This window comes from Rhopilema esculentum, chromosome 4 (genome assembly GCF_057945365.1).
Source record: "Rhopilema esculentum isolate cy_ngs chromosome 4, ASM5794536v1, whole genome shotgun sequence".
Lineage (NCBI taxonomy): Eukaryota > Metazoa > Cnidaria > Scyphozoa > Rhizostomeae > Rhizostomatidae > Rhopilema > Rhopilema esculentum.
The window spans coordinates 13,927,699-13,940,432 of NC_142818.1; the positions used below are offsets into that span (position 1 = coordinate 13,927,699).

The following is a 12,734-nucleotide window of genomic DNA, read 5'->3' on the forward strand; positions in this document are numbered from 1 at the left end:
ATGAGTTACTTCTATTCCAGAGCAAGAACCTAGTCTCTGGGCCTATTGCCTTTAAAGCTTTTTCTGTTTTGTCATGGTTGCGATTTAGTATGTCAGATGCTGAGAAAAAGTCGCTTTTGTTTCGTTAAACAATGATCTTTCTACGATCCACGCAGCTTTCAAAACTGCACCAAGCAGTTCTATCAGTTCTATCCAGCCTCTAGGTCTTTTACTTTTTTAGCATTCTAGCAAGAAATATCGCAGATTGTTAATGATAAACTTTTATGGTATAGCGTCTATATTATGAAAGCTGCAAGAAAAATTAATAAATGTATGAAATCTTGATATTAAAACTGATATGTTTTGGAGGATTTAGTGTAAATATTTCGTCTTTTTTCACGTATATGTAAGTTAAGTTATAGACAAAGTGCAGGAAACCTTGCTTGATGCATCAAGAGGCAATGCCAGTTTTTGAAATAACTTGACAAAAAGGTAAATAGTATCCACGTCCTGATTAGAAACAATAGACTTGCTTCCATTAGCAGAGCAGCTGGTTTTGCTTTAATTAATTTTTAAGATAGGTAAATTAACACTTCACTGTGTATTTATATTTGTTGTTTCTTGTCCACTTTTAGTTGTTGCTGTATAGTTTAGCAACTGGTCCAACACTAAACCTTCACATTGTGCATGAATGAGGAGTCAATTTGCCTAGATATTTTTGATGTATTGCCTTAGATTGTCAAAATTGCCATAATACCTGTTTTTAATTGCATCATTAATTGATTATCTATTGCGCTAACTTGTTACTTATATTGAAACTGAGAAGGTGTGAATAGGTCGTTTATTTTCACATTCGCTGCTTATAAAAAGGAAAGATTTTAAACAGAGGGCAGGTTGGATGGTATGATCTTTGCAGTGACATCACTGCATGATACTGCCGGCAGTCAAGTGAGTAAACTTCTTTTATGAAATGGTTTTGAGTAATTTTTCTGCTTTTTTCTACTGTTAACTGCTTTTCACATGATTTCACAGCTATTAAGTGTCTTTAATGTTGCCAAAAGTTTAGCTTTTTGCATCCATGTGATACTCTTTTCTTGCGTTAAAGCTTTTCTGGTCGGCATTGATGCTTGTGTTACTGACGGAAAAAATCGCTAAATTCCACTGGGAGAAAATGTAGCCCATCTTTCTCTTTTAAGAGAACTATAATGGTACAATTTCTTCTGCGCTCAGGTACTTTATATACACATTTTGAAGGCTTGAAGATCGATGAGAAGCTCACGTCCACTGCTTCAGCCGTATAAAAACTGACGCAATTCGTCAACGATGAAAAGGGCAGAAAATGAAATATGCATCATTTACAAAAAATTACTTTGCTGTGTTAAACATTTCAATTTCTTACATTTTCTTTGATCAGGGATCCTTTTGAATCTTTTTCAGACAGCTAGAAAACTTTTTTCTACACAAAAGAGGTAATTTCCGTAGATGAATGCATTTTCATTTTCCTGCTTGTCCGAAATACCAAAGCATTACTTTCCCGCACAATTTGAACCGAATGTTGAATTTGCTCTTAGAAAACAACTTTTTGACTAAAGCATGTTTTTCAATGATCTTCAGTTGAGACTGACTAACCTTAGCTATGTTTACGAAGCTAGCTCTGTGCGACGCAAACGTCAAATACAGAAAAGAGTGACTTTTAAGAGTACAGATCTATCAAAAGTCTTGAAAACGAACACTTTCCGGTAAATTTATATTTCTTTTGTTTATGAATTATAAATTATAATAGATTAACACTTAATCTTCTTTTCGACGAGGATGCTTTTACCAGTATGGATAGCTGCTGCTGCATGTTTCCAGATTGGCCTCAGATGTAGCCCAACAAACGCCCTCTCTGACATCGAAAAGCTGGATAATGACATCCGTCTACACAATGATGCGTCGTTGGGTCTTGATACCATAGGCAATGACAGTGGCAACGAATATTTAGGATCAGATGACGCAGATAATAACTTTCAGAGAGATAGCATAGGCATTTGCAGGTATGGAAATAAGAAATGCCAAACAAAACAAGCCCAAAGTAAAGGGAAAGGCATAGACACTCAAGGAAAACGCAACAGAAATCGTGGGAGAGCGAAGACAGAGATTATTAACGGTTTCCAGAATGTAGCACAACGAAATATGAAAGGGTTTTACCTAAGAAATATGACCAAAAGAAAGACCAAGACAGGGCTTTCAAAATCGACAGAAAAACATCGGACGGGAAAAGGGTACCTCGCAATGAAACATTACAAAAACAAAGCTCAGTATTCTTTCAAACGACCTCCTGGATTGAATAGAAACAAGAGTTCAAAGAGAAGACAGTTTCTTGCAAGAAAGCACAGAAGATTAGGGAGTAAGGTATATGTATCTAGAAGAAAAAGCAAAAGCCTTAAGAGAAAAGGACAGTCAACAGCAGCATATTACAAAAACAAAGCTCAGTTTTCTTCTAAGCGACCTCCTGGATTGAGCAGAAACAATAGTTCAAAAAGAAGACAGTTTCTTGCAAGAAAATACAGAAGATTAGGGACTAAGGCATATGTATCTAGAAGAAAAAGCAAAAGCCTTAAGAGAAAAGGACAGTCAACAGCAGCATATTACAAAAACAAAGCTCAGTATTCTTCCACACGTCCTTCTGGATCAAAAAGAAACAAGAGTTCAAAGAGAAGACAGTTTCTTGCAAGAAAGCACAGAAGATTAGGGACTAAGGTAGATGTATCTAGAAGAAAAAGCAAAAGCCTTAAGAGAAAAGGACAGTCAACAGTAGCATATTACAAAAACAAAGCTCAGTATTTTTCTAAGCGACCTCCTGGATTCAATAGAAACAAGAGTTCAAAGAGAAGACAGTTTCTTGCAAAAAAACACAGAAGATTAGGGACTAAGGTATATGTATCTAGAAGAAAAAGCAAAAGCCTTAAGAGAAAAGGACAGTCAACAGCAGCATATTACAAAAACAAAGCTCAGTTTTCTTCTAAGCGACCTCCTGGATTAAGCAGAAACAAGAGTTCAAAAAGAAGACAGTTTCTTGCAAGAAAGCACAGAAGATTAGGGACTAGGGTACCTTTATCAAGAAAGAAAGGCAAAAGCGAAAAAACATTAAAGAGGAAAGGACAGTCAACAAAATTGTATTACAATTACAAAATCAAGGGTCATTTAAAGCACCTGAATTGTTTAAGTAAAAACAGGGGCTCGATAGCAAAAAATTTCCATCAAAGAAGATATGGTAATCAACTATGTGAATTAAATGTTCTTCGGTGTAAGCGCAATATCATTAAAAGTCTTTTAATGCTAAGATACTTACTTTGTGGAAAGGTTTCGCATAAAGGCGTCCCAACGTCAAATGAAAACAAGATTAAGAATAAAAACAGGGTCCTTCGGTGTATTTGCAAAAAGAAGATTAAAAACATCATAACTGAATTGAATCGAGAGGTCCTGAAATATCTATGCACAACAAGTTTGTGGCGTGGAAGCAAACTAAAAGCACAAGGTCAATATTCCGTTTGGCTAAGACATCTTGGAGCTGCAGTAAAAATGATGAGATTGATGAATCCTGAACATGGATCGTTGTCCAAATGTGAGTCAAACTACGATTTACCTTTAGAATGTAATTAGAAACTCACTGTTAATCTACTATTTATTTATTGTACATATATATCTTATACAAAGTTTGGCTTTGATTGCAACTAACACGATTCCCATATGACTGACACTGGTATTGACTGATATTGATATTGATATCTTTCAGGTGGCAATAAATCGTACTTCCACAAAATAAATGATCATTGCTGTAATGGGAATTTGTTTCGGAGACGAGAGGCAGGAGAATGTTGCGGGTATGGAATCGTTTTGTTTTTAACTGTATCTTAAAATTCTCTAGTGTGAAACGTCTCAATTGTATCCATTCTGTTGGAATAATACAATATATAATTCCAGTCACTTTGCTTTAAGTAATATGACAGTCTATAACCTGAAAAAACAGTTTTGTTTCTCTGGAAAAGTGCACAATAAGCAAGGTAGGCTTGCAATTTGTTGCAATCAGTTGTACGACAGATACTCGCACTTCTGCTTTAACTGATAGATTTTCTTGTTGCAAGGCATTTAACTTGCTATAGTAAGCAAATTCCATGAAATTTAAAATAATCGTTAGTCATCAAACAGGCAGTTTTTTCCAGCATTGCTTTATTAATTCCAGTACTGTTAATGATCGGAAGCCAAATTGCTCGAAATGATTTGCTTCTTTAAAAAATCAGTGCATTGCTTCTCAAGCTAAAATTAGAGAGCTAGATTATGATAATTCTATGTATAAAATGATTCAATGAACTTGCTCAATCTGTTGCATATCATAAAGCTCAAAACAATGAAAATGCCGGGAGAAAGAAATAAGATTCTGCATGTTCTTGCTGCTTAAAAATTGATTATTGCTTAACCATATTAAGCTGGTATAGGGCTTTAAGCTTCGCAGCTTTATCTGCGCTGGCTTAGTTGAAATCGTTATGAAATCCTTTGTACATAATAATATTAGAATCGCACCTTTACTTGCAGGCAATCCATTTTCAACGTCTCAAGTCAATTCTGTTGGAATAATACAATATATAATTCCAGTCACTTTGCTATATGTAATATGACAATCTATAGCCTGAAAGAACAGTTTTGTTTCTCTGGAAAAGTGTATGATAAGCAAGGTAGGCTTGCAATTTGTTGCAATAAGTTGTACGACAGATACTCGCACTTCTGCTTTAACTGTACCACCTACTTAACTGGATTCTACCAAATGTGCGGAAGCGGATTGTATTACATTAAAGCGAAGTTCTGTTTTATGGACTGCCTTTTCGACAGAGTCAAAAATGAGGTTTGTGGGAAATTGGTCATTGAAAGAAGCTTATACAGGTGTGTCAACAACGTGGTCCAAAAAAGAGTCCCAGCTAATCAAATCTCAAAGAGGGACTTGTTTAAAATGCAACACAAGGGAAGTCTCAAAAACGAATTGACAGAGCAGAGGATCAAGAGACGAAGAAGGAGGCAGGTGAAAGCTGGTAGCTTAACTGTGAGCGAAGATCATCAAGATAAAACATCTTTGTCTAGTCAGTCTGCAAGATGCGAGAAACTGATTTTTAAGGGGTGACGGAATAACTTTAAGGACTGGAAAGTTTTCAACTTAATGAACTCATACTAGTGATTTGGACCTAACGAAGTGAAAAAACCATATTAGATCTAATTATATGACTTAATCTTAATCATTATGAAAATCTTTAGAAGCATTTTTGTTCTGAAGAAGAGGCTACTATTGTGTTAGTTTTTCTTTGTACCTCTGATCAATAGGCCACATGAAAGGATTGAAAAAGCATTTGGAACCATTTTATAATTTTTTTTTATCATATCCCTATTCTGTTTCAAATAAACCCGCAAAGCTCTACCTATACGGCAAATAGCACTATAGTACAGATCGGTAAACATCTATTTTTAACATTGAATTATACGTTACATAAAGCCAAAAGAATTAAGGTAAGGTGTATTTGTTTCATCAAAATCAAATAAAACATTATGAAGGTGATTTTTCTTATGCCTTGAAGCCTCGTGTTTTCTAAAACAATAAGGGCTCATTTTTATCTATTCAAAGATATTGCCTCCTGTCAACAACAGTTGCCAAGCTGCTTACGAATTTGCACGCCAGTGTGAAGCTCGGTATGTAAAACGGCTGAGATAAGTTGCTAGCGGCGCAATACCTTTCTGCAAGAAACGACAAGAAACAGTCCCGGAAAAGGAATAGCAAGTTATCATAGTCAAAAACATCAACAAAACTTCATTAGGAAACAGGTCAGAATACATTTGAGGTCCTCCAGTTTTTCAGACGAAATTTTCAAAAATGACCGGGCTAGCGGCAGGGTCGCCTCGTCATTTGATCGTCTTCGAATGCACAAAACCTATAAATGCAGTCAGGGACGGTGCCAGCCCCAGAACAGTGGGGGTGGACAATGAAGGGATGGAGCTGATAAAGGGTTCTGGGTGAGAAACCGGTGCAACACTGTACGAGAAACCGCGCTCGTCATTGATAACCAAGTTTGACATATGTTGAAACCCTCAATAGAAGAGTTGAATTTTAAAGGCAAAGGTTTAACACCTAAAAGCTAATAAAAAAAAGCTAATTCCAGAGTGGTATTTTCTAGCTAGCAACGGTTTTAAACTTGTTAACAAGGCTTCCTTCGTCTATTTTATCTGCCATATCTCGATCGATGGTAATTTGAACTAGGTTTTCCAACCTTTCTTTTGACAGTAGCCTGCGTCACAGATTTCCATTCTGCTCTGACAAGAACTCTTGTGCCCCATGAACTGGCCTTTCAAGAGGCGTATCCCGTTGGAAACATTTAGTTGTTTGGACACCGATGGACTTCAAAACTTTTTGATATGCCAACTCTTTGTTTCCAACCATCTGGTTTCCGCTACTTTTCTTGAACGGTGGCTGTCCGTCGTCATCTTCACCGGTAGACCGATGTACCTTCAATTCGCTGTTGCATTTGTTCATATAATCAATAAACAACTGTTTATCTGTCTCAGCAAGCTTTGTCTTGTAACCTTTTCTTTTCTTCAGAGCATTTAAACAACGCTTGCAAATGTACTTATAATTTAAGACCACTTTAAACGGCAAATCATTCAGTTCGTCAACAACATTAAATGAACTTTTTCCTTCAATGAGATTTCTGTCATCTTGCTCTTGCAACTCTTTGAAGCAAAGAGCATAAATCCATTCAAAATTAATGTTGCTGGGCGACGAAAGACAACTGCCGATCGCAGCAGACAAGGCCGCCATTAGCAAAATAACACGCTGAATTATAATTATGCGAATTAATTTATGCAATATGCTAATTTTCCTAAGATCTTGGAAAAATCGCAGAACACGAAATTGGCCTCCGTTGCACAGACCACTCTCCTCATTGGTGGTGATGGTGATGGTGATGCAGCTGTAACAGGCAAGGCTGCAACTATACTATCCTTACAGCTTAAAAAGTTTGGGTGCAAGTTTTAAAGTAAATTGTTGCCAAAAATCCTTTAACAAGGAAGGAAGGCAATGACTACACTCTACGGAACAACTGGTTAGCACGATAAAGCTATGTTTTATAGATCGTTTCCTTTGCAGTTTCTCACTATTTAAGCCTGGTTTCCATATAGCCGTAAGGCTGCCTGCGCCTGCCTGCGACTGCTTTCTGCCATCTTCCATCTTCCATCCCTACGGTATCGCCGGCAGACAATTCTTTATGGAAACGCTTTCTAACGGTACCGCAGGCAGCTGTTTGAAGTGCCGTAAGACTGCCGGGAGAGCCGGGAGAAAGTTGAACGAGTTCAACTTTTCCCGGCTCTTACGGCAGCCTCCCGGTACCGCCGGCAGACAAATTACAAATGGAAACGCCTTGCCTGCGGCTGTCTGCGGCATTCTTTTGTTCAAACGGATCATGTGATGTGCAAGAACCAATTGAAACAGGGCTTTGTTGTTGAATTTTGCCCGCCAGTTTTTCCCGCTCAAATTTTACCTAGTTACCGGCATAGTTACCGATACCTCAGGCAATTGAAAACAGAACGTTTCCATTTGCCGGCGCTGCTGTAAGGGTGGAAGATGGAAGATGGCAGAAAGCAGTCGCAGGCAGTCGCAGGCAGCCTTACGGCTATATGGAAACCAGGCTTTACGGAACTGGTGATCCAACACACGATATTCTATGTAAGCTAAGATCTGAAAAAACCCGTTATTGACCATTAAAAGAAACAAGTTCCGATCTCACAAAAGAAAATTAACATCCCCCCTTATGTTTTTGATCCAGTTTTGGAAAGATTAGAAAGTTGATCTTAAAAAAGTGGGGTGGACATGTCCCCAATCCACCTCATGGCGCCGCCTCTGAATGCAGTTTGCTTAGCGTTGTTGTTCTGACAAAAACAGAGCGCAAATAAAAATCAAGGCTTCTGTCTTCCTTACTGCCACATGTTATCTTTCCAAAACCAACAGACATTTTGAGAAAGGACAGCTGCAGAAGCTACAAACCACTGCATAGAAGTTAGAATGTAGATAACTATGAGCTTCTTCATTTTGCACCGCCATTTTACCCAACAAGGCTGTTATGGCTGGGATGGTTCTACTCCTACACAAAGCAATTCAATCACTCACTGTGCACGAATCTTCTGGCACTGCAAAATTCCGAACAAATAATGGCAACAACTTTTATTCAAGGTTTATATGTAACTCTTGGTATCTATGGGTATCATATCCCCATGCGCAGGTTCAGTACACAATCATAGAAAACCCTCGAAATGTGCAAAACTCATCTTTACTTCACTTGAAACATAAAACTTGAACGAACGTGTGTTATCTTAACAACGAAACTTGACTACGTATGTCAACAACTTGTCAACGACTGTTTATTTACTTTGTGCACAATAGGCATTAAACATCGTTTATTGTTTATACAAGAGGTTAAAATGTCATGTCCTTACAGATACATATCATACATGTGATCATACTTGATGATCACAATAAGCGTGAAACTTGGATTAGCAACTTAGGACCGTCCTGTTGGCCACATAGCCAAGGGGTGGCATTGGGTGGCAATGCCAGCAGTTTGCCACCGCAAGAATTTTGTCCCTGGATTTATTTGATGGGTCTTTTTGCCGTTTTCATTGGATTGTCAAAAGTTGTTTTTCTCTCTCGATTCTCAGGGTAAAGATAATGAAGACACCTGTGATGATGTTATACATTTATAAATTTACGCTATCTACTTCAGGCTTTTATCTCGACTAACCTGTTGCTTATTATTTGACACATCCGCGTGTTTTACTCTCAACCAGTCCACTGGCCTACGCCAGGTAGTGGCCGTCTCGTGTTTCCGCTAATACCTTATATGGCATAATGATCTTGCCTGCAAGCGTTTGCCTGCAACACGGTTGTTGAGCTCGAACATTGCACTGAACATCGCTCGACATTTGTACAGTGATGCTTAGTGATGTTTAGTGATGTTGAACAGTAGCTGCCTGATGATATCCTAAGGTCAGGATTTTGGTCTTGCAACTTTCTTTGAATTGATATCTCATCCGATTCGCTTTCACTGTCAACTGTTCCCAAGGATTCGTCATGTTTTGCCATTACGATATATAAAATTTAACTTCTCCCAACCTCTTGGTCTTGTCTGAGCTCTTGACACGTTGAAGCCTATTTCTTTCTTTGGCGCACAAAATCCAAGTATCAACATTGCGACTAAACATTGCTGTATGGGGTGTTAAAACGCTCTGGGGGCATTTCAAAATCACAAATTATGTGATTAACAATTTTGAGGGCCAATACTGTAGTATATGTTATGTTATGTTATGTTATGTTATGTTATGTTATGTTATGTTATGTTATGTTATGTTATGTTATGTTATGTTATGTTATGTTATGTTATGTTATGTTATGTTATGTTATGTTATGTTATGTTATGTTATGTTATGTTATGTTATGTTATGTTATGCTATGTTATGTTATGTTATGTTATGTTAGGTTATGTTATGTAATGTTACTGGCTACATTGTTCTAAAGTCTGTCCTGTTTACAAGGAACTATATATTGCATATACAAGAAGCGCTAAAAATTATTTCAAAATCAAAATCATGGAGTTTAAGCAGGGGCGGACTGGCTCCAAATTTAGGGCCTGGGTCAATTCGTCGGGAAAGGGCACCGAAAATAAAAAATAAAGTTTACGCGTATCCCCAAAGTTTTTTGTTGCATCACTTTTTTTATACTGGCTTAAAACGTTATTGGAATATTGCTATTAATTCTAATCAGTAAGCACCAGGGATGTAGACGTAGGTGTAAAAGATCTACAATTCTTAGTCCAGGTCAGTATCACTATCACTGGAAATTTAAATTTGACGTAGGATAAGAGATGAGAGAAAATCATGATATTGTGGGGGAAAATTATTGTTCTCTAGCTGAAGGACTTTTAAAGGGGGCCTCAATGATCAAAAGCGGGGAATGGTATTTAGAGGGGCCACCTTTTTCAATCACAGAGGCTCTGATACCCCAGGTAGAACTTAATGAAAAATCTAAGTTATTCATGAAATATCTAAATTATTCAAACAAATCTTGATATGTAGTTTTTCAGTCAAAACAGAATAGAGGTTGATGTTTTTCCGATAATTGGTTGAGCAGCCAGGTTAATTGATTATTTGCGCCGCAACTAAGATGGTAATATCAGTAACATAGGCAGGGCTGGCAAAACGTTAATAAAGTGGGGGAAGGGGTGATATGTTTAGATTGTTCAGAGGTTAAATAAAGGCCACCACCATGGTTAGGAATTCTGACCGAATTCAAAAAAAGTTTTCGAAATACGACATTATCGAAATGACCAGAAATGCATCTAGAATATTTGCCACATCAAGTTTGTCGAAAGGACGATACTGGGGAATACATGTAAACTTTCATTTACAATAATTCCTCATCCCCAAATAGTTTCCAATTACCAAAAAGCCAAGATCTTATTCTCAACTTTTAGCGACAAGCCAAGCATTTCTGACACACATAACTTTGAACAAATTTCTAAATGCAATTATAAAAAATCCTGTCTTGTCTATTGAAGACAGTAAATAAATGTTCTCAGTTAGTAACTTCAAGAGTAACGAGTCTTTCTTTCTATGGTTAGATGTCAATTCATGTCTACATTTCTATGAGCATAAACCTTGAAATGCATCTCAGTCTTCCAGCTGTATCTCGTTTCTTTTTGTTGCTTAGTTTACAATGGGAGACATTTGAACTTATTCATTTTTGCGCGTAGACTGCTAAACTGGATTTTGGGGCATGGATAGAAATATAGCTTTTTCTATACCTGTCTTACGGGCCTGTTATTTTGCAAAGTTCGTCAGGGAAAATCTCGCATGGTTTTTGCCACGTCAGTAAATTTTCGAATTAAAAACTAGCACAATCAGACCACGCAAATGGAATTATGCCAAAATTTTGCTGAAGAAATACACCAAAATTTGACGTAAGTACCTCTATAAACATGAACATATCTTTGGTGGATCATTCATGTTTTATACTGGAGCAAGTTATGGATGTACTGGAGCAAAAATTTTGTCAGAGCTGAGGGTGTTGAGCCCTTCTGCTGTTTAGATCTATGCTCTCAAATCTATTTGGTTACCATTAAAATAATGTATCTTCCTAGAATTTTAGTCACAAAAATTTTCATGTCTTTACCACCTTAACCTATGATTAAAAGAAAACATTTAAAGTGAGGGCCTGGAGAGAAACTTTAACAGATTTTACAACTTCAAGTTAAGTATCGTATCATTGCATTAGGGACAGTGAGCCCTGGCCCATGATTCTCCTTGCTTACTTGGGGCCCCAAATTTTGGAAAATGCTTTTTCAGTACTTGAATACCGCAAAGTGGTCTTTTTATCCATTCTGTATCCACTCATCTTGAGAGAGTCTCGGTGTTATGACAGCAGGAGAGGGCTTCTACCAAACATTACGAGTTTCCATTTAATAGCAAAATTAAGAAGAAATTGTAATAATTTTGGGAGGGCCCACCGGGTGATCGCCCAGTAGCCCGACCGGCCAGTACGCCCCTGAACTTTTACCTATTTCAAGCTGATGAATCAAGAAGCTGATTAAATGAACATAGTGCAAAAATGTTTTTTATGCGCGCGCATGCTGACGTGATTTACCTGCCCGCGAAAATTGTGTCGTTCTGTCCCGGATGCGATTGATATAAAAATATATGAGAAAACAAACTTTGAATTTTAACCTTACCTCTGCTTTATTTTTATGGAGTCAAATAGATAAATTATCTACTTAAGATACATTATGGCTTTAAAACCTTATTAATCTCTTCGTGGCCTATGCTTTACTGCCAAACTAAAGTATCATATGCCTAGGCCTACTATTAGGCAAGAAGGGAAATATGAACAATTTAAAAAGTAAATTTTCAAGCGTTACCCAATTTTCCGCCTCTGAAGGAGACAATATACAAAAAAATTGAACTTTTGACTACAAGTATACAAAAATTCAGGATGCGGCATGGTGGAAATTTTTCACGATCGTTAATTCAAATATCGAACAAAACTTCCCATGTTGACCTTTCAAAATTTCGCTTTTGTTTGGTTTCCTACTCTTATAGAAAAATACCGAAGCGATTTCAAAATCGCGTTAAAAACAGCTACTTACATTTGTGACCAATCTATTTTAATGAAAAACTTCCATGAATATACCGCATATCCCAAAAAGTATGGCGGTTTTAAATCATCATTCAATCGCACCCATAAATTGACAATCCTAAAGTTAGGTATCTTTGCGGTGAAATTATGAACGTGACCCAATTTTCCAAATATGCCAACCAATATAATCTTATTTTTCGGGGCATGAAGATGAATCAATAAAAAAATCAGCGTGCGGCATGGTGCCGTTTTTGAGATAAAATAAATTTGAATTTTGAACTTTTTCTCCGTGGAACTGACAATATTTGAGGCATACTCACATGGTAAAATTTTGTATATAAAATGAGCCGATCAGGCTTTAAGTTCACTCCGCCATGCTCAGGTCTTTTGTGGTTGTGGTGACACAAAACCCTATAACATTGCACCTCCCAGGAGGCCTGGATCGGAATCAAAGTGTCACATGGTCGGTTGGCGGGAAAAATTTTGCGCGTCGCCATTTGGCCGCAGCTTGCAGGCGCAAAAGCTCTTTGCACAGCGGCTGCAAACATTTTTGCTC

General features: G+C 37.4%; 1 protein-coding gene across 1 annotated transcript; it reads left to right on the forward strand.

Annotated features, from left to right (window-relative positions):
- The first annotated feature begins 814 nt into the window (after positions 1-814).
- LOC148960462 (uncharacterized) lies at positions 815-4,586 on the forward strand. The gene is made up of 2 exons (XM_089114770.1): positions 815-927; positions 1,791-4,586. The coding sequence occupies exons 1-2, from the start codon at positions 908-910 to the stop codon at positions 3,622-3,624; spliced, it is 1,854 nt and encodes a 617-aa protein (XP_088970896.1). The 5' UTR covers positions 815-907; the 3' UTR covers positions 3,625-4,586.
- The last annotated feature ends 8,148 nt before the right edge of the window (positions 4,587-12,734 follow it).

What these genes read in the sequence shown, in the direction of transcription:
- LOC148960462 (XM_089114770.1), top strand. Translation starts at nt 908, where the DNA reads ATGATACTGCCGGCAGTCAA. An exon ending in ATGATACTGCCGGCAGTCAA is followed by an intron (nt 928 to 1,790) that starts GTGAGTAAACTT and finishes CTTTTCGACGAG; the next exon opens with GATGCTTTTACCAGTATGGA.